The following is a 25,751-nucleotide window of genomic DNA, read 5'->3' as shown; positions in this document are numbered from 1 at the left end:
CGTTAATCAAGCAATGCGATAACAAAACATCTCACGAATTAACCAAGGAACTCTATATAATTCCCCACTTGGATTATGAGTAATAAACATGGTAATTCCAATTTATATTCACAATATCTATTGTGGGTAATTCCCATCCACTCGAATTTAGAATTCTAAGATCACCTTAAGGAAATGAACAAGAGCAAGGATTCCGAACCACTCAATGAAATCCAACAACATTGGGTTCCAAACCATTCAACGGAACCAAAATATCAAGCGGTTTCTTGTAATCTACCCAGACCTGTCATATGTAAAGTCAATGCCTACATTATGAGATTGGTGCACTGGCAAATCAGGCACTCATATATGCTACGAGGCTCAGGGTTGTGACAATAATATAAGCATGTGATACAATAATAAAACCAGCCATCAATCACAATTTATAAACCTTGAATATAAATCATTCATAAGAAATCAATACCAAACTTTTGAAAACTCCGAGGAAGTCACCCAACCATCCAACGGTTCGTCTGAAACAATCACAACATCTCGCAACCATATTCTCATACACACAATGGAAAGTAGGGTTAGAGCGACACAGTTTAGCCGAAGTCTACATCCTTGAAGTTATCTCAATCCAAACTCAATGAAATCCAAGGGAGATGCGATCCCGGACCATCACTCAAACGGAATTGTAGAGTAAGAGGGATTCCGGACCATCACTCAACGGAATCCAAACCAGGATACGATTCCGGACCATCACTCAATGGAATCACGAAGTGGAGTAGGAAGGATCCCGGACCATCACTCAACGGAATCAAAACCAGGACACGACTCCAGACCATCACTCAACGGAATCGTGGAGCACAATGCATAACAACCAATCAATGAAACAACACATGAATCAAGTTACTCAAGTTACAAAGACTCAACGAACGAGAATGAAATAATGACACGAGCGTTGACACATGTTTCGAAGCAACAAACCCCATGACAATGAGTTAACGGTCCACTAGTAGCCCTCACCTTTCATTAAATCAAGCCAATCATACAAAACAAACTATATTTCCAATATGCATGTCAAATCCCACTTCATATGACTACATTGATGGCTAAATGTAAAAATTTACAATTTATAAGAAACATAATTATAAAACCATTTCATATTCACATATATTAAAGTCACTAACATTTCATTATATCATACCATCTATGCACATCAACCACCTTTCGAATATGCATATCAATCACATATCATTATCAACATCAGTACACAAGCCAAATCATGTTTAATAACATAGGTCTGGCTAAATATATATATATATATATATATATAATCACATTTCAATAGAAATCACATTATAAAACCAAGTCATATTCACAGATGATACCAATATAAGAAATCAAGGTAATAACCATATTACATACTTAAAAACTCTCATATGTCTCCCACAACAACATTTAATGAGGGATCGAACCGTTGTTCTGCGGTAGGATCCATGATCTTACGTCAATTGCTCCGTAAGATCCAATCATTAGATTTTCACTAGTAAGTTCCTAAGGTCCTTAAACAATATGTACCATAGCATACTAAAATTTAGTGTCAATTCAATGATAAGATCGTCAATTGTTAGAATAATCAAGTGGCAGACCTTATCGATAATATATTCAACTAACAACATTTTCATAAATTGAATGTCACACAACGGGAACCCTAAGATGGGTGTTCTTCAATTCGACCTCCTTGATGTTCCAACACCCCCACAACCTGTTGGGTCTTGTTCCTAGGTCCAAGGGGAGTTGACTACGGGTGGTGGTAGTGGGTGGTGAAACTCACCCGAACGGCGGAATCACCGTCGAGCACCTCCGGTGCTCCAGTGGAGTTCCTTATGATTTTGGGCCTAAAAACCCTCAAATTTCGGTGGAGGTGGTAGAGGGGAGGTTATGGAGTAGTTTTCAGGTGTTGGATGGGTGAATTTCCCCTGAAAAATGGCAGAAATTGGCCGGAATTAGAACTGGGTCGAAACCGGTTTTGTCGACGAGAAGAGGAAGGTCCCTCTCCCCCCCCCCCCTTTTTTTTTTTTTTTTTCTTTTCTTTTTCTTTTTTCTTTCCATTGGCTGCTGCCTATCCCTCCCTCCCCTCCCTCCCCCCCCCCCCCCCCCCCCCCCCCCACAAAAAAAAAAACATCTCATTTGTCCCCTCCTTCTTGTAACTAATTGGCTCCTTAACCCAAATATCTGATTGCCCTCTTACCCACAAAGTGAGAATTAATTAATTCCTAAAATCTATAGTATCACAACTTCAAATGTTCGTAACTATACCGTTATAATCCGGACTCGCAAACAGTTTTCGCCTACACTCCCAAAAACCAATCCATTGCTAGTTCTCCCAACACCGAGCAGAAGGAGAGCTTGGACTTTCTCTCGGACAAACTCAATGAGTAAATAATAACTTTCCAAACTTCACTGTAACTAGTTTAGTTAAAATCTAAATTCAAACAATTTAAAATAAATTCTCGAGAAATAATATAAAATCTCAATAATACAAATACGTAGATTAGAACAATGAAATCCAGGAACGGGATTTCACAATTTAGGTGCGAACATTTCATTTCACTAGTTTAGTAAAATATATTATGGTACAGACGTTTAGGTACACTAAAAAGGAAGTTAAATAAAATTAAAGTGTGACATCCCACATTGCCTAAGGGAGTGATCCTTAAATGTATATTCCCATTTCTACCTAGCATGAGGCCTTTTGGGAGCTCACTGGCTTCAGGTTCCGTAGGAACTCCGAAGTTAAGCGAGAAGGGGCTAGAGCAATCCCATAATGGGTGACCCACTGGGAAGTTGCTCATGAGTTCCCAAAAACAAAACCGTGAGGGAATGGTAAGCCCAAAGCAGACAATATCATGCTACGGTGGTGGAGCGGGCCCGGGAAGTGATCCACCCCGGGCTGGGATGCGACAATTTGGTATCAGAACCTAACCCTGGCCGCGTGTGTGCCGACGAGGACGTCGGACCCCTAAGGGGGGTGGATTGTGACATCCCATATCGCCCAGGGGAGTGATCCTTATATGTATATTCCCATCCCTACCTAGCACGAGGCCTTTTGGGAGCTCACTGACTTCGGGTTTCGTAGGAACTCCGGAGTTAAGCGAGAAGGGGCTAGAGCAATCCCATGATGGGTGACCCACTGGGAAGTTGCTCGTGAGTTCCTAAAAACAAAATCGTGAGGGAATGGTAAGCCCAAAGCGGACAATATCGTGCTACGGTGATGGAGCGGGCCTGGGAAGTGATCCGCTCCGGGGTGGGATGTGACATAAAGAATTAAAATGTGTATAATAATAAATTTAAAATTTAAAATTTAATGTAGAGACATTAAATAAGAATTTTTTTTTTTTTTTTGAGAAAATAAGATATCTATTAAATATGAAAACAAAAATATAATATGAATTTGAATTAAGTACATATTAAATGACTAAAATTTTTATTAAATTTTAATCTTCTTCAAGGATTAAAATTCAAAAGTCCCTAATTTAAATAAGATTTAAAGTGGACTGTTATGCTTGATAGTGTAATCACCTAGAAGATTCATCTGTCATTTTGATTAACCAACCATGTCCACAAGAATGCAATACCTAATTTGAAAAGTCAGGAATAGATAATGGTCCAACTAAAACTTGTTTTGGATACATACCTATAAGCTTAGGGTCAAAGTTGGAGGGGAAAAGATCTCTATATAAGGCGTAGATAGGTACTCAAAGTTCTTACACTCAATTAATCTTGTCATCCCCCAGATTAATTGTCATCACCCAAGTTTGCTTTCTGCATTTGTTTCCGGTTCATAATAGTACTTACCGTTTCGTTCCTACGTACCCTTCCCTGTGCCGACTATCATTCATAATATGCCTTCGTTTTCTCAAATGGAAAGAGCAAGATCATTTCTTCAGTCTCCCACTTATGGAAACCTCGTCACTGTCCTTAGCATTGACGGAGGTGGTATCCGAGGGATTATCCCCGGAACTATACTCAGCTTCCTAGAGTCTGAGCTTCAGGTATAAATATCAATTTAAATCCATAATTTAACTTCAAATTAAAAATGTTAAACGTCACTTTAATTTAATCTCAAGCACAACATATGCTTGCACATTCGAACTAACCTTTACTTTAATTTGTTGGCCATATGCAGAAGCTGGATGGTGAAGATGCAAGGCTGGCAGATTACTTTGATGTAATTACAGGGACTAGCACAGGTGGACTTGTGACTGCCATGCTTACTACCCCAGATGAAAATAATCGTCCCTTGTTTTCTGCTAAAGATATTAACGCTTTCTACCTCGAACACTGCCCGAAAATCTTCCCCCAGGGCAGGTACCTACTTAATTACAATCTTAACTTGAAATCTGTTTGAAATGGACCTTGCATGCGTTGAGAATGAATTCTACAATGATGGGAGAAGACACCTTGCCTAGGTTTTAAGTGAGCTGGGCTACTCACTATATTGCCAATTAATTTTATAGTAGAACCCAATTTTTTTTTCATCAGAGTAGGAGGAAGGATCTTGCATGAACTTATAAGTAATTAAATTAAGTCACTCCATATTGCCAATTGATTTTATAATGAAATCACAACTTTTTTCAATTGCTTCTTATAAGCTTATCGACCTTTTTCATTCGTTAATCCTTTCTTTCTGCTTCTTTTCCTTCCTATATTTCACAAGTCTACACTTGCTAACAATCAGATAATCTTTTTTCTTTTTTTCTTCAGCGCTCCACTAATTGGTGAAGCCGTGGATATGGTTAAAAATTTGACAGGACCAAAATATGATGGGAAATATTTACATAATATAGTGAAGGAAAAATTAGGAGACAAACGATTGAACGACACATTGACTAACGTTATAATCCCAACTTTTGATATAAAGCGGCTCCAACCAACCATCTTTTCCAGCTATGAGGTTGGTTAATTTTTTAATACTCTCTCTTGGAATAATTTTGTGAAAAAGTTTGCTCTTTCTCTACATATATATTTAATGTGTGTATGTTGTTGATTTTAGGCCAAGAAGAAGAGTTGCGTAGATGCTTTACTCTCGGACATATGTATTGCAACTTCAGCAGCACCAACCTACCTTCCAGCACATCATTTTGAAACCAAAACTTCCACTGGTGAAACAAGAGAGTTCCATCTCATTGATGGTGGTGTCGCTGCTAATAACCCGGTAAACATTAATACGTAGTTTCCATAGTTAAAATATGGATAAGACTAATTTGTTATTAAAAACTCGAGTGTTAGAATTTTGAATTTTCATGGGAATACCTATCTAGGAATCCAATCTAAACACCTATATTTTATGTAAAAGATATATTTAGCTATTCATGACAATATAATTACCAACTAGCACTTCGATTTCCTCTAATTAAATTTGTTCATTTCTCAGGCATTGGTTGCCATAAACGAAGTCACGAAGGAAATCCACCAGGGAAATTCCGACTTCAACTTTTCCACGAGACCAACTGGGTATGGTCGGTTCTTAGTTGTATCGTTGGGAACTGGTTCTGCAAAATGTGAGGAGAAGTACCATGCCAATGACGTAGCTAAATGGGGTCTTTTGGCATGGTTGACAAGCGGAGGTTCTTGTCCACTCACCGATGTATTTACCCAAGCCAGCAGTGACATGGTTGATTTTCACCTTGCCACTGTTTTCCAAGCTCTTAACTGTGAGAAAAGTTATCTTCGAATCCAGGTATATATACATCGATCTTTCTATGTATGTTTAAAATACTTACACTTTGACAACAGAGCATACTTATATTGCTATATAAATCAATTATATGCTAAAAAAATATTTACGTGAGTAAAATTTATGTTTGTAGGATGATACATTGGAAAAGACAGTGTCTTCAGTAGACATTGCTACGAAGGAAAACTTGGATAATCTTGTGAAAGTCGGAGAGAAATTGCTGAAAAAGCCTGTTTCAAGGGTGAATATGGATACCGGTGTCTTTGAACCTGCCCATCAATCTACAAATGAAGAGGCTCTCGTAAGGTAATATATAATTTAATCATCATTCACCACATATTTCCACTATATACGTATTTTAGCATGATCATATATGTAATACTATTGATTAAAAATTGCTAATTACTATTTGTTTTCTTGACTAATAATTAATCTTCACGTGCTGCAGGATTGCTGGAATTCTGTCTCGGGAGAGGAAGGTCCGTGAAACGCAATCACCACATGGAAAGGCCGTAACCAACAAGTCCAACTGATGATCAAGCTGCTTTCTCTCACAAACACTTAGTATTCCCTTTAATAAAATTCAATTTTTATTTGGAAGATTAATCAAGTCATTTGAGATAAAATAAAGCACTATATAGAAAAATAATTAACCATATGGTGAAATTATTGCTAATTAGTTACTCTTGTAATTCAGTACTGAAATTCATTATTTTCTCCCCCAATAAATACCGCTCAACTTCTTGGTTTTGATTATTTTTTCATCTTGTAATTTTTGATTCGGTTATGAATTTTTTTCTTCGACAGTTATCAAGGTTTTGTATTCCTTCCTTTTTTTTTTTTTTTCTCAGTCCGCTTAACTCTCTTCCGAAAAGAAAAAAATAAAAAATAAATACTCACCCTGTTTAATTAATTTTTTTTAGCCTTTCACACTGTAAATAAAAATGTGCAGGACACTAAAAAAAGTGTGTGAAAATCAACTCCTAACAATAATAATATTATATATAATTAAAAAAGTTGAAACAACAATATGGCTAAGAGCCATATATAACCAAATTATGCAGAGTTTAATTAACTATCCCCAACATTGCCAATTGACTAAAGTTTGAACAGTTCCGACCAAAGTGTAAATTTCCTTTTCTGTTACGTAATATTCTCAGACTTTTATGTTTTTGTTTCATTGGTTTTGTTGCTTGCTGGAACGAAAAATCAATCTTTAAAGTCTCTTTCGCGGGTCTTTGAGAAACAAGTTCCATCACGAAATGACTCCACTTCCATAAAGCAGTCAGACTCGTATGATAGATAGCTCACGTGTTCTTTATCTAAACAATAATTAATTAAGAGCATTTTACTTATAATTGTGGATTTTGCTGGTAAGAGTCATTATACGACAGACTCATCAAGCATGGACCATAGCTTGACCAAATGGTCAAATATGCATGCTCCTCCAACCGTTCCAAACGCTCACGTATGTCACATCCAACTTTTCAAAACTTTCTTTACGAATCGAATTTTATCGGCGAGAGTGGCTAGGCATGATTAAATTAAACCACATACGAGTGAAAAAAAATATAATTAACCTTGCTTTCATAAGAAAGACAATTACGGAGCAATCTTGTGATTTGGTCAAATATGCATGCTCCTCCAACCGTTCCAAACGCTCACGTATGTCACATCCAACTTTTCAAAACTTTCTTTACGAATCGAATTTTATCGGCGAGAGTGGTTAGGCATGCTTAAATTGAACCACATATGAGTGAAAAAAAATATAATTAACCTTGCTTTCATAAGAAAGACAATTATGTAGCAATCTTGTGATATATATGTATGTGTGTGTGTGTAGCAAGAGGGATGAGGAGTTTTTGCATTTCAAAAGAAAATTATATTTTAAATTTTGTTGAAAGTATTTAATTAGATCAATTGATCATATATAGTTTTAAGCCGCAATTGGTTATTGACTAATACTTTGTTTGAATAAGGAAATTTATAATTACTAAGATTATTAGGTAATTTTAAAATGATATAAATAGAAATGACGAAATTTTATTTTTTAGAATTTGTAAATTTTTTTGTTTGGTTAACCTAGAAGAACAATGACACTTGAATATGAATTTTATTTTTTATTTTTAAACTCTCACTCAAAGAAATTTGGAAGTGACACCTATTTACATGGATTTCAAACTTGACAAATGGAGGTCCCAAATTCAAATTATTTTTTTCACACAGAAATTCTAAATTTATATGTTTATGATTCAAATAAGGAAATTAGTGCATGTCAAATTATAAATTTATATCTTTTGTCAAAATTTCAATTTTATTTTCCTCATCCAAACATAGTATAAGTTTTTTTTATTTTTTATTTTTTTATTTTCTCTTTCGGCAACTTACAATTATTTTGGAAAAGTCATTAAGTTGGCATATACAACACCCGGAAGAAAACTTATTCCAACACAAAAAAGAATCTAAAAGAATAATATCAACAGTATGATGGATCACTTGCCCCCAACTTGACGTTATTACAGCAATTTAATTATCATTCAAATGAATTACCAAAAGAAAAGAGTCACGATTTTTATCCAAAAAACAAAAACGAAAGAATCTTGGCTAGTTTGGTCATAGACTCAAAGGGTGATATATCAGTTAGGCTTTGCAACAGGCGACTTTGCAAGGCGAAGCCACTTCTCTTCAGATAATAGTTTTGCAAACCTGCACAATCACAAATAACAATTTTCTATTACTACAAAAATTTTACCACAGAAACTGTAAAAATTTATATCTGGTTTTGGTAATTGATATGGTGTACCTAGTGAGAGCCTCTTCATTGGACTCGTGTTTTGAAGGCTCAACCCTGCCAGTCTCCAAATTAACCCTAGAAACTGGTTTTTTCAAGAGGCCTTCACCCACTTTGAGAAGATCATCCAAATTCTTCTTGTCGGCTATGTCCACAGAAGATACTTGTCCAGTTAATGTGTCATCCTGCATTTTTGTTTATTGCATTTAATTGTGTTATTACAATTAGATTAGGAGCCTGTATTGGACTCTTGGCAACTAAAAACTAGAATAGTGTTTGGCAGAAAAACATGGATATGGGTCAAACAAACGCTTTCTAAAGAAGTTGTTGAATTTTTAACAGAAATTTTAACATATTTGTAACAAAAACACCTCTAATAAAATTGCTTCATGAGCAAAAGCTATTCTTACAAAAGAAATTCCAAATGCGCCTAATTAACATAGTGTTTTTTGTATCACTTTTATTGATAATTAAGTAGTCAACAATGTAGTAGGTAAATGTGATCCCCTAAATGTAGATTCAGATTTCTCATATTTATATAAAGATAAGAAAGTTGCTGACTGTTTAGCATGGTGTTGATCAATATGGTGTTCAATGTTCATTGGTGGGGTTCATGCCCTCCTTTTGGTTTTATATATGTTCCCCTCTAGTTCTATGTCTTTCTCTATTTATTTGAATAAGAAAGGGGGAAGAGGCGCCAGGCTCTTAGAGAGTGTAGGTACCTTAACCTTTAGGTTTGAGAGTTAGACGCTATGCATTCTACACCGTGTTATATATTAAAAGGAGATAAAGAGATAATATATTGTTTTTTTATTGAACAAATGATGTTATCTGCACTAAGGGAGAGGGGAGGTAGGCTAAGCCTCATAGTGGAATAACAATAATGTGGTTCAAATTTGTTTAGGAGATAATATATCTTAATACTCTATTTAATTAAAAAAATCAATGAAAAATAGTAAATGAAATGTAATAGGGTGACGTAAAGCACGTGCAATGTCCCTCCAATAAAAACCAATTGGCAATATAGAAATTGCCCAACTACTTATAAGCATATGTAACGTCCCTTCTCCCATCAATGTGAGATTTTTTTTATTTTTTTGTCGAACCCATCAATGTAAGATTTATTCTCAACAAATAATAACTAATAACTGGTAAAATTAATTAATGTACCTGAATTCGAAGGTAATTATTCTCCGAATGAAGGGCTTGGAAAACCACATGAAGATGATAATCGACCATATCAGAACTTGATTGACTGAAAACATCAATTACTGGGGTTCCACCACCGCTGGTTAACCAATCTAATAAACCCCACTTGGCAGCAGAATGCGCACGGTATTTGAACTCAGCTTTTGGCGAGCCAGTTCCTAGAGATATCACTAGAAATCGCCCGTAGTTCATGGGCTTTATAGGGAAGAAATCTTCACTCCCACTTATTATTGTCTTTGTCACTTCACCAATTGCAAGTCTGGTCTGGAATAAGACCAAAAATAATGTTGGAAGTCACTAAATCAACCAAATAAAATTTAACCTATGTCTTAAGTTCGAATTAATTCTTATATATACCGGATTATTCGCAGCCACACGCGGGTCTATTAAGGTTAAAATCTTTCACATTCCCTTCTGGGTCAATTGTTTCAAAATAGTAAGCTGGGATATAAGTAGGTGCAGCTGAAGTTGCAATGCATACGTCAGAGAGTAAAGCATCAAAGGATGGTTTGCTTTTCACCTAAGCACCCAAGAAAAGCAGATATTAATTCAACTATATATATCCTTTTCCTTTTAGCTATAAACAGGGGTAAAAATAGCAAAACCAACCTCATAGCTGGAAAATGTAGTTGGCCGGAGCTGTTTTATGTCCAATGTGAGAATGACAACATTAGTCAATGTCTGATGCAGTTTTTTAGAACCAAGTTTCTGCCCAACCAAGTCATGCAGATACTTCCCATCATATTTTGGCCCTGATAGGGCTTTGATAATCTTTGACATTTTCAGAAACAGCGGACAACTGTTGTTTAAAACATTAATGTTCATATTAGAAACTGTGGACTATATGCATGCACCCAAACAAGTACAATGTCAGTGCATAAGAATTTGATTCAAAAACTGTGTACTAGCTTCTTGGATAGAGCTCATAAAGTTGGACAAAGTCGGTTCGTATTTAGCCATAAATTGTTTACTAATCTCTGTGAAATAATTGCAAAATGGTAGGTGAGACTCCAAGCATGAGACTAGTTGGTTATAATGTGAAGCCATATTGGAGGGTTAATAAACAAGGCACTAAGTTTGGCCAAAGCCAAACCCCGTGATATGCTCATGAACTGCATACCCTTAAAGCAAACCTCCATCAAGCATATGCAGCTAATACTTTAAGCTTATTATTAAGATTATCAAGCTCTTCTGTGCGGCTGCGTACAATGAAGCCACATGATGTAATATTCCTTGTCAAAGGGCCACTAGCTAGAAAAAACTGCACGCGTTATATATAATTTGATTCGTATAAGGCGGCGACGCACATTAGCAGTAACTTAAGAAGGTCAATTTGAAGGCCAAAAGTTGCTGGTGTGATTGATCTATTGACCAAATGCAAAGCACTTGTAAGAAATAAAAAATTGGTCTACCATTCAATTATGTCTGCATATAACTTCAACTTGATGGTAAAGTGAATGCTGCATACTTTAATCAAGTTGTATATTGTCATGAGTTTTTCGTGTACTTTGATCAAGGGCGTATGTAGTATTTTGTTGTCCTGTCAGTAACCTTATACTTCAGTAATACCAGAATCATTGTTTGATTCTAATGCTCCTGTCAACAAGGAAGAGGAAGATATTTTAGTTCAGTTTTTTCATACCATGTATCACATTTCAGAAAATAAAATTTTCCACAAAATTATCCCGCATAATTAAATGTGCCCTGCAGTAACTTGGAGGTATATGCTTCTCTTTTAGTATACCACATGACTGGTACCTAAATTTGGCTCCAATATAACTGAAGCGAAAATTAACTTACCAGTTAATTTTTTCTGAACTTACTGAAGTGGTGGTTCAAAACTACAAGTTGTGAGTGGTAGAAATTTCAGTTGTTTTTAGAGCATATACTGTACATACATATTTAAAACCATTGTGTATATAAGCACACTACACCGCAGTGAGTTGGATGAACTTTATAAAGAAAATATTGAAGAGCAAAGAATCACAATGACTCTGTTAGAGGATTTGTTCGACAAGATTTGAAGGATGCAAAAATAAATCATAAGATTGCAGTATGTTCATAAGATTGATGAGTCTGCAATATTTCTCCAACATATAAGCTGTTTTGTTTGCTGTACTCCAATCATTTACTGAAGAAAAAAAAAAGTGCAACTATGCGCAGATCAGTGAAAAACTGAAATTCAATGACTAAAACGGATCGACAAGACTCCGATGTAACAAATTCTAAGACAGTCAATTGGATAGAAAGCTGAGCTTAAGAATAAGCTGCAACTAGCCTCACATTGCTGACCTTGATTTGTACTGCTGCTCACGAGTTATGATGCGGCAGGTGTTGAATAATATAAAGTCCCACGTCAGAAATCTTTCAAAATAATTTTCAATTTATCTCAAGTGGTTCCACTACTACTTGTACTGAAAACTAACACCTGCTGGACTGTACAAGCCATGTGGTTAAGTTAAGGACAATATTGATGTTGATTAGTAGTGGGTCGCTGACCCGCCTCTCTGAAACTGCAGGTTTTGTTAAGAACCAATAGGAAAACCATCGTTAGTGACTCATCTACAATGCTTTAAAAATGCTGTTAAAAAACAAAAAGAAGGCCATCCCTAGTGCTCCATGTTCAATGTTTTACTGATCATTATGTTTAAATGATTTAAGTTTTGTTCATGTCAGATGCCGTGCTTAATTTGGGGGTGTTCATTTGAAACAAAAAAGGAAGCCTGTGCTTTCTGACTGACTGCTTCATATATATTGATGCCAAGAAAAACCAGTTCTTCCTCCCATGGGATTGTTCATGTACTATAAAAAATGCTCTAAATTAGTTAGTGCAAACCCTAGAGGCCAAGATAAATGGTGGCCAACATTCTTCTTTTACCAAATATAATATGATTCACTTAATCTTTAAAGTCTCTGCACAGTTAAACTATACTTGTGGACTGGTTAGTAAAAGTCACATTCGAACTTTAGTAATACAAAATTATATTGGTGCTGTGTCATTCCAACTGACCAAATAGTCAAGCTAATTTGTCACAACGTTTTCAACGGTGATGCATACTATTCTGCCCCCTTTACAGAAAAAACCCCTCAACCAACAAGCAACAAAGTGCCAAACGAGAAAAGTTCTTAAAGTTGAATGTTATAATTAATATCACTATATCTAGAAATAAACTAAAAAAAGTTGGCGAAGTAACGGCTGTTTTTATCGAAAGATGTCCAAGAGGCCGGTCTGGCCACATGTATGTGCATAATATAAACAGAAATATTGGCAAGTTGACTCAGAATTTTTTTTTTCCTTGGAATACTTTGAAGTTTAATGATGAATCACAACATAATAATAGTTGAACTAAGGAATACATTTGCCACCCGACGGGGGATTTATTCGATTACATAAAGAATATTAAAGAATCTAGTATGTTGGATCAAAGGATCATTAGCTGTGTGCACAAAGATTAAAATGTGTTTTTGATGATCAGTTGGGTTTTGCAGTACATTGACCATGTGGCGACTTTGCAAGCCGAAGCCTCTTCTCTTCAGAGAGTAGTTTTGCAAACCCGCAAAAGCATTAAGTGACAATGTATAAAAGGTGGATAAGTTATAAATCAGAGCAATATTAGCATATAGATTGTGGAGATATATATTATGATTAATATATGATCTGTATACCTTATAAGAGTTTCTTCATTAGTCTCATGATTACAAGCTTCAAATTTCCCCGTCTCTAAATTAACCCTAGAAAGTAGAAACAGGTTGTTTCAATAGGCCTTCACCAACATTCACAAGATTGTCCAAATTCTTCTCTGTTGCTATATCTACAGAAGATACGTCCCCATGCAGCTTGTCACCTGCATATTATTATTATTTTTTTCATTCAAATGTATTTGTTAATAAATCTGAACCTTCAATCTTAGTCTCAACTCCATTATTTTATGATGATCTTAGTCGAGTAGAGAGAATTAATTAATACCTGAATTCGAAGGTAGTTTTTCTCAGAGTGAAGGGCTTGGAAAACCACAGAACGGTTAAGATCAACCGTATCAGCACTTCCTTGACTGGAAACATCGATGATCGGTGTCGAGCCTCCGCTGGTTAACCAATTCAATAAGGCCAATTTAGCGGCATTATTCCAAGTTTTTTCCCCTCATCCAAACATAGAGAGAGTTTTTTTTCTTTCAGCGGCTTACAATTATTTTGGAAAAGTCATTAAGTTAGCATATCCAACACCCGGAAGAAAACTTATTCCAACACAAAAAAGAACCTAAAAGAATAATCTATGTTATTGTTCTTGAAAATTCTGAGATGTAAACTTCCAATTCAAAGAAGGAATGATGATCTAAGAAGAAGAAGAAGATAGGAGTGGTTTGCAAAAGACTGATTTTGATATTCTCTTCTCTGCAAATTAGCAGAGGAATTTTTACATTTCATTCACACTGAAAACATGAGGCTGCAACAATATATGCTCGGTATCCCAGTTAGTTACACAGCTGGAATTTTCACAATTACAACCAAATGATCTCAGCCTCTCATTCGATCATAACCTAGGATTCTCACACATAGCATTCATAGTCTTACATCACTTTGCCTTACACTTGTCAATATTCTAGACTAAGTGAATACACAATTTAGGAAAAGGCTTATTTCTTTTTTTTTTTGTTTTTTTGGTACAACGGAGGGCAAAGCCCGGCAAGCAAAACAAAAAGAATCAGGCAAGAACAGCCCTAGGAAAGGCCCTGCCAATAGAGTCAGAAACTAGACAATTACTAGCAGTGGTAGGAGGAGAAACAAAAACATGAAGGCCAAGAGATAGCCCATGACCCAATTCAGCCATGTGATCAGCTGAGGCATTCATTTCTCTATAGATATGAGTGACTTCACATCTCCAATTTTTTCCGATGGCTTCTTTGCAGTCAATAATGAGGTTGTAGAGCGGGTGCGAATCCAGAATAGGTTTTTGGATCAAAGTAACAGCATCCCAGGAATCACATTCAAGGATTACATCCCTGCATCCCTCATCCCAAGCTATAGAAAGGCCCATGAAAACACTCCAAAGCTCAGCTTCCATGATGGTTCCTCTGCCCAAATTAGCAGCAAATCCCTTAATCCAATCCCCTTCAGAATTGCGAATCAAACCTCCAGCACTTATGTGCCTAAATGGGTCCTTACAACTCCCATCTGTATTGATTTTATATCTACCAATTGGCGGGTGGATCCAATGGATTGAGATGATTTGTCTAGGAGGAGCTCATAATAAACAATTTAGGAAAAGGCTTACTTCTAAAACAGCTCACAATAAACAGTATGATGGATCATTTGCCCCCAACTTTTATTACAACAATGTAATTATCATTTAAATTAATTACCAAAACAAAAGAGTTATGATTTTTATCAAAAAAAAAAAAAAATCAAAAACGAAAGAATCTTGGCTAGTCTGGTCATTGTTTAATTAGGCCTTGCGGCATGTCCAACAGGCGACTTTGCGAGGCGAAGCCACTTCTCTTCAGATAATAATTTTGCAAACCTGCAAAATAGCAAGTAACAACTTTCTATTACTACAAAAAATTTACCACAGAAATTGTGGAAATTTAAATCTGGTTTGGGTAATTGATATGGTGTACCTAGTGAGAGCCTCTTCATTGGACTCGTGTTTTGAAGGCTCGACCCTGCCAGTCTCCAAATTAACCCTAGAAACTGGTTTTTTCAACAGGCCTTCACCCACTTTGAGAAGATCATCCAAATTCTTCTTATCGGCTATGTCCACAGAAGATACTTGTCCAGTTAATGTGTCATCCTGCATTTTTGTTTCCATTTAATTGTGTTATTACAATTAGATTAGGAGCCCTTCTTGGACTCTTGGTAACTAAAAACGCTTATAATAGTGTTTGGCCAAAAAAAAACATGGATATGGGTCAAACAAACGCTTTCTGAAGAAGTAATTGAATTTTTAACAGAAATTTTAACATATTTGTAACAAACACCCTAATAATAAAACTGCTTCATGAGCAAAAGCAATTCTTACAAAAGAAATTCCAAATGCGCCTAATTAATGTAGTGTTTTTTGTATCACTTTTATTGATAATTAAGGTAGTCAACAATGTAATTAGTAAATGTGATCGACTATATGTAGATTCAAATTTCGCATTTTTATATAAAGACAAGAAAGTTGCTGACTGTTTGGCATGGTGCTGCTGATCAATACGATGTTCATTGGTGGGGTTCATGCCCTCCTTTTGGTTTTATTTATGTACCCCTCTAGTTCTATGTCTTTCTCTATTTATTAGAATATAAGAGAGGGGGAAGAGGCGCCAGGCTCTTAGAGAGTGTAGGACAGGTGAAGGTTTGAGAGTAAATGCTATGCATCCTACACCGTGTTAATAAAATGAGATAACATATTGTATTTTTATTGAACAAATGATATTATCTATACGAAGAGGGAGGAGGTAGGCTAAGCCTCATAATGAGATAACAATAATGTGGTTTAAATTTGTCTAGGAGATAATATATCTTAATACTCTATTTACTTAAAAAAATCAACAAAAAATAGTAAATGGAATGGGGTGACGTAAAGCATGTGCAAGGTCCCTCCAATAAAACCAATTAGCAATATAGAAATTGCCCAACTACTTAAATATATGCAATGTTTCTTCTTCCATCAATGTGAGATTTATTCTCAATAAGTAATAACTAATAACTGGTAAAATTAATTAATGTACCTGAATTCGAAGGTAATTATTCTCCGAATGAAGGGCTTGGAAAACCACAGAAAGATGATAATCGACCATATCAGAACTTGATTGACTGAAAACATCAATTATTGGGGTTCCACCACCGCTGGTTAACCAATCTAATAAACCCCACTTGGCTGCAGAATGCGCACGGTATTTGAACTCAGCTTTTGCCGAGCCAGTTCCTAGAGATATCACTAGAAATCGCCCGTAGTCCATGGGCTTTATGGGGAAGAAATCTTCACTCCCGCTTATTATTGTCTTTGTCACTTCACCAATTGCAAGTAAAGTCTGGAATATGACCAAAAATAATGTTGGAAGTCATTAAATCAACCAAATAACATTTAACCTATCAGAAAAAGTCTTAAGTTCGAATTAATTCTTATATATACCGGATTATTCGCAGCCACACCGCCATCTATAAGGTTAAAGTCTTTTACATTCCCTTCTGGGTCAATTGTTTCAAAATAGTGAGCTGGTAGATAAGTAGGTGCAGCTGAGGTTGCAATGCATATGTCTGAGAGTAAAGCATCAAAGGATGGTTTACTTTTCACCTAAGCACCCAAGAAAAGCAGATATTAATTCAACTATATATATCCTTTTCTTTTTTGCTATAAACAGGGGGAAAAATAACAAAGTAACAAACCTACCTCATAGCTGGAAAATATAGTTGGCTGGAGCTGTTTTATGTCAAATGTGGGAATGACAACATTAGTCAATGTCTGATGCAGTTTTTTAGAACCAAGTTTCTGCCCAACCAAGTCATGCAGATACTTCCCATCATATTTTGGCCCTGATAGGGCTTTGATAATCTTTGTCATTTTCGGAAACAACGGACAACTGTTGTTTAAAACATTAATGTTCATATTAGAAACTATATATGCAGGAAGAGAATTATTTTCTTTGTTAAGAACAATATGCTCTGTGTCAATATTCTAAAAATTTGACATAAAGATGTGAACATTACTGTTTCTGGGGAAAGATTTTGGGGCAGTGAGTGAGGTAGAAATCCTTAATATCCTTGGCAGCAAACACAGGGCGGTTGTTGTCATCTGGGGTAGCAAGCATTGCAGTCACAAGACCACCAGTGCTTGTTCCTGCAATCACATCAAAATAGTCGGCGATTCTTGCACCCTCACCATCCAACTTCTGCAACATGATCAATGAAATTCGACATTTAGTACTTAATGTGAAACATTGTATAATTTAGCAACTATTCTATGACATGCAATTAATAAGGATGCATATGAAGACGAGATTGAATATCCTAGCTACCTGAAGCTCAGATTCAAGGTAACCAAGAACGGTTCCTGGGATAAGTCCTCTTATTCCACCCCCATCAATGCTGAGAATCGTTATTAAGTTTCCGTAAGTTGGGGCCTGTAATGGTATACTCTTGGTTCTGTCCATGAGACTTTCAGAGATAGAGAAAGAGAGAAAGAGAGAGAAAGAGAGAGAGAGAGAGAGAGATGGATTCTAGAAGAGGCTTTAAGCAAATATATAGCCTGACTGTTTTGGTGAGTTAGCCTTTGAGGGTACCGGGGTACTTATAGACTCCTCTTCATTAAGTTTCCAAGAATATCAACCAAGTTACTGGATCATATGCATGCATGCACCAAACAAGTACAATGTTAGTGGATAAGAATTTGATTATTCAAAAACTTTAGAGTAGCTTCTTGGATACAGCTCATCAAGTTGGACAAAGTTGGTTCGTATTTAGTCATAAATTGTTGACTAACCTCTGTGAAATAATTGCAGAATAGTAGGTGAGACTCCAAGCAAGAGACTAGTTGGTTATAATGTGAAGCCATATTGGAGGGTTAATAAACAAGGCACTGAGTTTGGCCAAATCGAAACCCCATGATACGCTCATGAGCCGCCTACCCTTAAAGCAAACCTCCATTAAGCATGCAGCTAAATACTTCAAGCTTATTATTAAGATTACCAAGTTCTTCTGTGCGGCTTCGTACAATGAAGCCACATGATGTAATATTCCTTGTCAAAGGGCCACTAGCTAGAAAAAATTTACGCGTTATATATAATTTGATTCGTATAAGGCGGCGATGCACATTAGCAGTAACTTAAGAAGGTCAATTCGAAGGCCAAAAGTTGCTATTGTGGTTTGATCTATTGGCCAAATGCAAAGCACTTGTAAGAAATAAAAAATTGGTCTACCATTCAATTATGTCTGCATATAACTTCAACTTGATGGTAAAGTGATGCTGCATAATTTAATCAAGTTGTATATTTTCATGAGTTTTTCTTGTACTTTGATTAAGGGAGTTGTAGTATTTTGTTGTCCTGTCAGTAACCTTATACTTCAGTAATACCAGAATCATTGTATGATTCTAATGCTCCTGTCAACAAGGAAGAGGAAAATATTTTGGTATCTGTTTTTTCATACCATGTATCACTCTCAGAAAATAAAATTTTCCAAAAAATTATCCAGCTTGATTAAATGTGCCCTGCAGTAACTTGGAGGCATATGCTTCTCTTTTAGCATACCACATGACTGGTATACCTAAGTTTGGCGCCAATATAACTGAAGCGAAAATTCACTTACCAGTTAATTTTTTCTGAACTTGCTGAAGTGATGATTCAAAACTAGATGTTGTGAGTGGTAGAACTTCCAGTGGTTCATAAGTATTTAAAACCATTGTGTATATAAGCACACTATGCCGCAGTGAGTTCAGTGAATTTTATAAAGAAAATATTGAAGAGCGAAGAATCACAATGACTCTATTAGAGGATTTGTTCGACAAGATTGAAGGATGCAAAAATAAATCATAAGATTGCAGTATGTTCATAAGATTGATGAGTCTGCTCCAACATATAAGCTGTTTTGTTAGCTATACTCCAATCATTTACTGAAGAAAAAACAAGACCCAACTATGTGCAGATCAGGGAAAAACTGAAATTCAATGAAGAAAACGGATCGACAAGACTCCTGATGTAACAAATTCTAAGACAGTTAATTGGTTAGAAAGCTGACCTTTAGAATAAGCTGCAACTAGCCTCACATTGCAGGCCTTGATTTGTACTGCTGCTCATGAGTCATGATGCGGCAGGTGTTGAATAATATGAAGTCCCACGTCAGAAATCTTTCAAAATAATTTTCAACTTATCTCAAGTGGTTCCACTACTACTTGTACTGAAAACTCACACTTGCCGGACTGTACAAGCCATGTGGTTAATTTAAGGACAATATCGGTGTTGTAAGTAGTGCTGACCCGCCTCTCTGAAACTGCAGGTTTTGTTTAAGAACCAAAAGGAAAGCCATCCCTAGTGATTCATCTACAATGCTTTAAAAATGCTGTTAAAAAAACAAAAAGAAGTCCATCCCTAGTGCTCCATGTTCAATGTTTTCTTGATCATTATGTCTAACTGATTAATTTTTGTTCATGTCAGATGCTGTGCTTTGGGGGCGTTCATTTGAAACAATAAAGGAAGCCTGTACTTTCTGACTGACTGCTTCGTATATATTGATGCCAAGAAAAACCAGTTCTTCATCCCATGGGATTGTTCATGGTACTATAAAAAATGCTCTAAATATATAATATGATTCACTTAATTTTTGAAGTCTCTGCACAGTTAAACTAAGTTTGTGGACTTGTTGGTAAAAGTCACATTCCAACTTGACTAATACAAAATTATATTAAAACTGTCTCATTCCAACTGACCAAATAGTCAAGCTAATTTGTGACAACGTGTTCAACAGTGATGCATCTACTATTCTGCCCATGCAACATTCCCTTTACAGAAAGAAAAAAAAAAAAAAAACCCTCAACCCTTTTGTTTAAACAACAAGCAACAAAGTGCCAAACGAGAAAAGTTCTTAAAGTTGAATGTTGTAATTAATCACTATATCTAGAAATAAACTAAGAAGAGTTGGTGAATTTATGGCTGTTTTTATCGAAAGATCTCCAAGAGGCCGGTCTGGGTACATGGATGTGCATAATATAAAACAGAAATATTGGCAAGTGGACTCAGAATTTTTTTTTTACTTGGAATACTTTGAATTTTATTAATGAATCACTACATAATAATAGATGAACTAAGGAATACATTTGCCACCCCACAATAGGGGATTTATTCGATTACATAAAGAATATTAAAGAATCTAGTATGTTGGATCAAAGGATCATTAGCTGTGTACACAAAGATTAAAATGTGTTTTTGATGAACAGTTGGGTTTTGCAGTACATTAACCATGTGGCGACTTTGCAAGACGAAGCCACTTCTCTTCAGAGAGTAGTTTTGCAAACCTGCAAAATCATAAGTCACAATATTTAAAATGTGGATGAGTTATAAAACGGAAAAATTTAGCATATAGATTGTGGAAATATATATTATGATTAATATATGATCTGTATACTTTATAAGAGCTTCTTCATTAGTCTCATGATTACAAGCTTCAAATTTGCCCGTATCTAAATTAACCCTAGAAACAGGTTGTTTCAATAGGCCTTCACCAACTTTCACAAGATTGTCCAAATTCCTCTCTGTTGCTATATCTACAGAAGATACGTCCCCACGCAGCTTGTCATCCTGCATATTATTATTATTATCATTTAAATGTAATTTGTTAATAAATCTGAACCTTCAATCTTAGTCTCGACTCCATTATTTTATCATGTTATTAGTCGAATAGAGAGAATTAAAGTATACCTGAATTCGAAGGTAGTTTTTCTCAGAGTGAAGGGCTTGGAAAACCACAGAAAGGTTAAGATCAACCATATCAGCACTTCCTTGACTGAAAACATCGATGATCGGTGTTGAGCCTCCGCTGGTTAACCAATTCAATACGCCCCATTTAGCTGCATTATGTGCACTATATTTCAATTCAACTTTTGATGAGCCAGTTCCTAATGATATGACTAGATATCGTCCATAGTCCATAGGTTTGATAGGAAAGAAGTCCGGGCTCCCCTTGATTATTTGCTTTGTCACTTCACCAATAGCAACTAAAGTCTGAAAATTGTCTTGAAGTTATTTTGCTGAACAATATTATTATAAAAGAAATTAATATTCGTTATTTGATGCATTTATAATATGTACCGGATTATTTGCAGCCACCCCACCGTCGATAAGGTTGAATTCTCTAACATTTCCGTTGTGGTCTTTGGTTTCAAAATAATGAGCTGGAAGATAAGTTGGTGCTGCTGAGGTTGCAATGCATATGTCTGAGACTAAGGCATCAAAAGGTGGCTTATGTTTCGCCTGATCGAGCACCCAAGAAAAGTGCATGTTATAACTCAGCAACAAACATATATGTACAGCAAGGCATGTAAAGGTAAAATTAAACCTTGAGAAGAAACTAAAGCGGTGAAGAGGAGAAAGTGAACCTCAAAGCTAGAAAATATTGTTGGCTGGAGATTTTTTATGTCGAATGTAGGAATGACAACATTAGTCAATGTCTGGTGCAGCTTTTTTTCACCAAGCTTTTGCCTAACCAAGCTATGTAGATACTTCCCATTGTACTTTGGTCCTGTTAGACGTTTGATAATCTTTGCAATATGAGGAAACAACGAACGACTATCAATTGAAACATTAAACTAAGATTAGTAACCAGGAAGTATTTATATCCAAAAATGTTGCAATATGCAAATTAGTATGTAAACATTACGTTTCTTGGGGGAATATTTTAGGGCTCTCAGTAAGGTAGAAGTCCTTTATATCTTTGGCAGCAAATAAAGGACGGTTATTCTCATCTGGAGTAGTTAGCATGGCAGTCACAAGACCACCAGTACTTGTTCCTGAAATCACATCAAAATAGTCGGCAAGTCTTGCATCCTCACCATCCAGCTTCTGCAACATGATCCACAACATAAATATAGATAAGTAATTAAATTGATATACGACATTAGATCCTTTTGCAACAGTTCTTAATAAAAAGTAGAGAGTACTAACATTATAATACAGATGGTTAACATGTGAACTGGATAATTATGCTATGTATACTAGCACATGCATGTTAAAGTTGGAGCATCAGACTCAAAATTGAATGGTAACGTTTGATTGAGAAGTCTTGAATTTTATGTCTTGTGATGCAAGGCTTAAAAACACACAGTGAGGTTATGTATATATCCTCAAAAACTAGCAATGCATACTGGATGCATGATTTGCACATGAGTTTGTATCTTGTGAAATGAAGGTCGTATAACATTTATATCCATATACTCCCCGCATAAGATAACCTAAGATATTCATATTCTACCTGAAGCTCGGATTCTAGGAAAACAAGGATGGTTCCTGGGATAAGTCCTCTTATTCCACCCCCATCAATGCTTAGAACAGTGATCAGGTTTCCATAAGTTGGGGGCTGAAGGGGAATGCTAGTGGTTCTTTCCATGACACCTAAGAGTTTTGAACTGCTGCTGTGTGTATAAGAGAGCTGAAGAGAAAGAGTCTGAACTAGTAAAGGCTTTTAGACAAATAGCTAGCTAGAGTTCTTTGGCGAATTTTCCTTTGAGATAACTATAGGTATTTATAGACTCCCTATTACACTCCAAGATTCATCCAAGTTAATAGATCACATGCCCCCCCAAAAAAGTGATTTAATAAACAAGAATGTCAATGGATGTATGCGATTCAAAATTGACCCGGTTTGTATATTTCTTGGATATGGTTTTAGCTGAACACGGCATGTTTTCTAAACAACAAAAGGATATATAATTAAATAATTGTTCATATGTAGTCCAGCAATGCCCTGTGCTAAAGAAAAAAAAATGTTCATTGCCCTCCTATCTAGGTCACGGACAAACATATTTGAGAATTCAAGAATTGTAGGTGAGACTCCAGGAGAATTGTAGGTAAGAGTGATTAGGTGAAACAGTTGAGGTTAGCAAACATACAGGAAACAGCTTGTTAGACCAAACCTCTGCTAATGAAATTTGCCTCACCTCCAAAGGAACCTCCATCAAGAAAACTACAACTGCTCTAGATTTTTAATTACTAAATCCGTTTCTTTTGAACGGACAGCATTCTATGAAGGAATCATGATAAGATTGATGCTGCATTCAAAGGTTTAGTAGAAAATCATATCATATAACGTGCTACAATTAGTTTGATTCGCAAAAGGCGGCAATGATCAACAGGTTACTAAATCCGTTTCTTTTGTGCGGACAGCATTCTATGAAGGAATCATGATAAGATTGATGCTGCATTCAAAGGTTTAGTAGAAAATCATATCATATAACGTGCTACAATTAGTTTGATTCGCAAAAGGCGGCGATGATCAACTGGGGCATAGCAGGTTTATAAGCCAATTAGGATGAATAACAGTGGCACATATTAGTCTACAGTACTCACACGAAACCAAGAATAATGGTCTACCTATGTATCGCTTTATCATGCAAGATGTAATAAAAAGATGTATGGTATCTCAAGGAAATGTTCACAATTTACTTATTCTATGGTCATATGTTTCTCTGTGCCTTGGGTAGGATAGAAGTTATTTATCTATAACCTATCTCGCACTCTATTATATTGTCAACATTTGGATCCGGATCATCACTGCATCGTCTTCTTCAATACACAGTATTCTATAAATAGGAGAAGAAAAACATTTTGCTTCACTTCTTATTTTCCCATACCATATGTACTAGTTTTTCCCCTGACTATAAATTTGGAATTTTTCATACGTTTACTGGTCATTCATTTCCTGGCACATTCCGTAAGCTAAAGTTTTTAACTGAGCATGGTTTGCAAGCAAACTATATCAGAGAGGTAATTAGCTGTCAGAGGCTAGCTGAAGCTAATCCCTCCACCTCAGTTCCTCATCGATTAAGAATTCACTGCGTTTCTAATCTTATCCGGATACAACAAAGTTACTGTAATCCTTCTTCTAGTGCGCTGTGTAAATAGGATGGCGGTATCTTGTAATTGTATTAAATACTCTTGCATAACTAACAAATATTTCTTTTCTAAATTAAGTCTCATTCAAGATTTTGGCCTTCTCATCATTTTTTTCCGCATATGAAAACAGCTGTAACTTAATTATTTGCCCTAGGGTAACCGGAAGATATAAGAACGATATGCTGAAATGCTAAATTCAAGATTTGTACATATATGCAGTCCAAATTAGTGCAAGCTTGTTCAAATTTTTTTGTAAGTGTCAGACAATCATCATGCATGATGAATGAACTGAGAATAAAAAAAGGATGCGCAGATGCAAAAATGCCATAATTAAGATTATGGCATGGTTAACTGAGTCTGCAATAATATACTACTGAGGAACATATTTTTTTCTCCAGGTGGATCGCCATGCCGAGGAAAAAATACGTATCACACTGTACATGAAATATCAAACTCAGAATTCCCAGTCCATGGAAAATGTTTGACAATTAATTCGTTTGAGATTAAAAAACTTTTTTTTTGTCTTTTTCTTTGTCAAGTCATAAAAAAATTGAACTGGCAGCGCTGGGGTTCTTAGTTACAAGTTGGTGACATATTCCATTGCGTACGTGCACGATACTAATATTCAAAACTATAACTTTTCCTTCTATATTCTTATGAGTTTGAGTTCGAGAAAGAAATAAAATATACTGAGTTTTTACTGAAGTTGCTCTCTTCTCAAACATACATAGCAGCCATAGAAGAAAATCATATAGGACGACTAGTCTTAGTTCTTGAACTGCAAGTTATCGTCGTCAAATGTTGGTAGCAATCCAACAAGTTTTGTAACGAAGCTGGAAAATTCTAAACATGCAGAAAAATTAAGCCATCGCCAGCATCATTTATTGAATAACTTTTTCTTGTGCCCAAAACATAAGAAAATAAAGTTTCAAACCATCCAGTATAGGTACTTATAACATATAGAATCCAAAACTCTTACTGTATGAAAGGGGCCTGTGGCATATATGATTATTATTAATTTGAGAGTTTGCTGTCCTACAAATTTGGTCTGCCTTCTAATTCTATCTCAATTAGATTTTGTTGCATTAGTTTTTATTTTCATGTCATCAAAGCTGCCTCAAAGTGATTTATTTGTGATACTTTTATTCATACTAACATGCATCACAAAGTATTCACAATTTGATACAAGTCATACTTAATATGCTACTGGTTTCCTCGATGATGAGGGTTGATCACGAAGGTGCTTCTCTTGCGAAAGCAGCTTATTTGTCGACCTGCATACTGTTCAAATAAAATTTATCATAGGACAGAGGTTTATAATCAACAAGCTAGAATTAATAATTTCACACAATTTATACGAGCCTGTTCATTAGTCTCATCTTTGCAAGATTTTCCAAGTTCTTCTTGGTGGAAACATCAACTAGCATCTACCAAGATTACATTTTAT

General features: G+C 35.8%; 3 protein-coding genes and 1 pseudogene across 4 annotated transcripts; 1 reads left to right on the top strand and 3 right to left on the bottom strand.

Moving 5' to 3' along the window:
- The first annotated feature begins 3,692 nt into the window (after nt 1-3,692).
- Nucleotides 3,693-6,481, top strand: LOC137742684 (patatin-like protein 2). Of its 2 annotated transcripts, XM_068482618.2 has the most exons (7): nt 3,693-4,040; nt 4,175-4,356; nt 4,753-4,942; nt 5,042-5,203; nt 5,423-5,728; nt 5,859-6,031; nt 6,174-6,481. In XM_068482618.2, exons 1-7 carry the CDS (start codon nt 3,891-3,893, stop codon nt 6,256-6,258), a joined length of 1,248 nt encoding a protein of 415 aa, XP_068338719.1. In that variant the 5' UTR covers nt 3,693-3,890; the 3' UTR covers nt 6,259-6,481. The 2 variants fall into 2 exon arrangements, with proteins under 2 accessions (XP_068338719.1, XP_088543052.1); XM_088686926.1 differs by lacking the exon at nt 6,174-6,481 and having other exon boundaries at nt 3,771-4,040; nt 5,859-6,035.
- A 1,880-nt stretch (nt 6,482-8,361) lies between these two features.
- LOC137715466 (patatin-like protein 2) lies at nt 8,362-10,505 on the bottom strand (annotated as a pseudogene).
- Nucleotides 10,506-14,082: 3,577 nt separating this feature from the next.
- On the bottom strand, nt 14,083-17,969 carry LOC137741356 (patatin-like protein 2). The gene is made up of 7 exons (XM_068481080.2): nt 17,723-17,969; nt 17,415-17,596; nt 17,098-17,287; nt 16,840-17,001; nt 16,436-16,738; nt 15,341-15,513; nt 14,083-15,243 (listed from the first exon to the last, which is right to left on the bottom strand). The coding sequence occupies exons 1-7, from the start codon at nt 17,855-17,857 to the stop codon at nt 15,165-15,167; spliced, it is 1,224 nt and encodes a 407-aa protein (XP_068337181.1). The 5' UTR covers nt 17,858-17,969; the 3' UTR covers nt 14,083-15,164.
- Nucleotides 17,970-20,456: 2,487 nt separating this feature from the next.
- LOC137715087 (patatin-like protein 2) lies at nt 20,457-22,882 on the bottom strand. Its single transcript, XM_068454312.2, has 7 exons — nt 22,665-22,882; nt 22,074-22,255; nt 21,793-21,982; nt 21,506-21,667; nt 21,116-21,418; nt 20,823-20,995; nt 20,457-20,712 (listed from the first exon to the last, which is right to left on the bottom strand). The coding sequence occupies exons 1-7, from the start codon at nt 22,797-22,799 to the stop codon at nt 20,652-20,654; spliced, it is 1,206 nt and encodes a 401-aa protein (XP_068310413.1). The 5' UTR covers nt 22,800-22,882; the 3' UTR covers nt 20,457-20,651.
- Between the last annotated feature and the right edge of the window lie 2,869 nt (nt 22,883-25,751).

Source organism: Pyrus communis, chromosome 15 (genome assembly GCF_041283825.1).
Source record: "Pyrus communis isolate YQ-2024b chromosome 15, ASM4128382v1, whole genome shotgun sequence".
NCBI lineage: Eukaryota > Viridiplantae > Streptophyta > Magnoliopsida > Rosales > Rosaceae > Pyrus > Pyrus communis.
The sequence above is the reverse complement of the archived record's forward strand: the minus strand, read 5'-3'. Positions and strand labels throughout refer to the sequence as shown.

Bases quoted from the DNA above. Each gene is read 5' to 3' on its own strand.
- LOC137742684 (XM_068482618.2), top strand. From the start codon at position 3,891: ATGCCTTCGTTTTCTCAAATGGAAAGAGCAAGATCATTTCTTCAGTCT. The intron at 4,041-4,174 runs GTATAAATATCA...GGCCATATGCAG, and splicing joins TCCTAGAGTCTGAGCTTCAG to AAGCTGGATGGTGAAGATGC. The intron at 5,729-5,858 runs GTATATATACAT...TTATGTTTGTAG, and splicing joins AAAGTTATCTTCGAATCCAG to GATGATACATTGGAAAAGAC.
- LOC137741356 (XM_068481080.2), bottom strand. From the start codon at position 17,857: ATGGACAGAACCAAGAGTATACCATTACAGGCCCCAACTTACGGAAAC. The intron at 17,597-17,722 runs GTAGCTAGGATA...ATCATGTTGCAG, and splicing joins ACCTTGAATCTGAGCTTCAG to AAGTTGGATGGTGAGGGTGC. The intron at 15,514-16,435 runs GTACATTAATTA...ACAAAAATGCAG, and splicing joins ATAATTACCTTCGAATTCAG to GATGACACATTAACTGGACA.
- LOC137715087 (XM_068454312.2), bottom strand. From the start codon at position 22,799: ATGGAAAGAACCACTAGCATTCCCCTTCAGCCCCCAACTTATGGAAAC. The intron at 21,983-22,073 runs GTAATGTTTACA...TTCAATTGATAG, and splicing joins AAAATATTCCCCCAAGAAAC to TCGTTCGTTGTTTCCTCATA. The intron at 21,668-21,792 runs GTTCACTTTCTC...GTGCTCGATCAG, and splicing joins CAATATTTTCTAGCTTTGAG to GCGAAACATAAGCCACCTTT.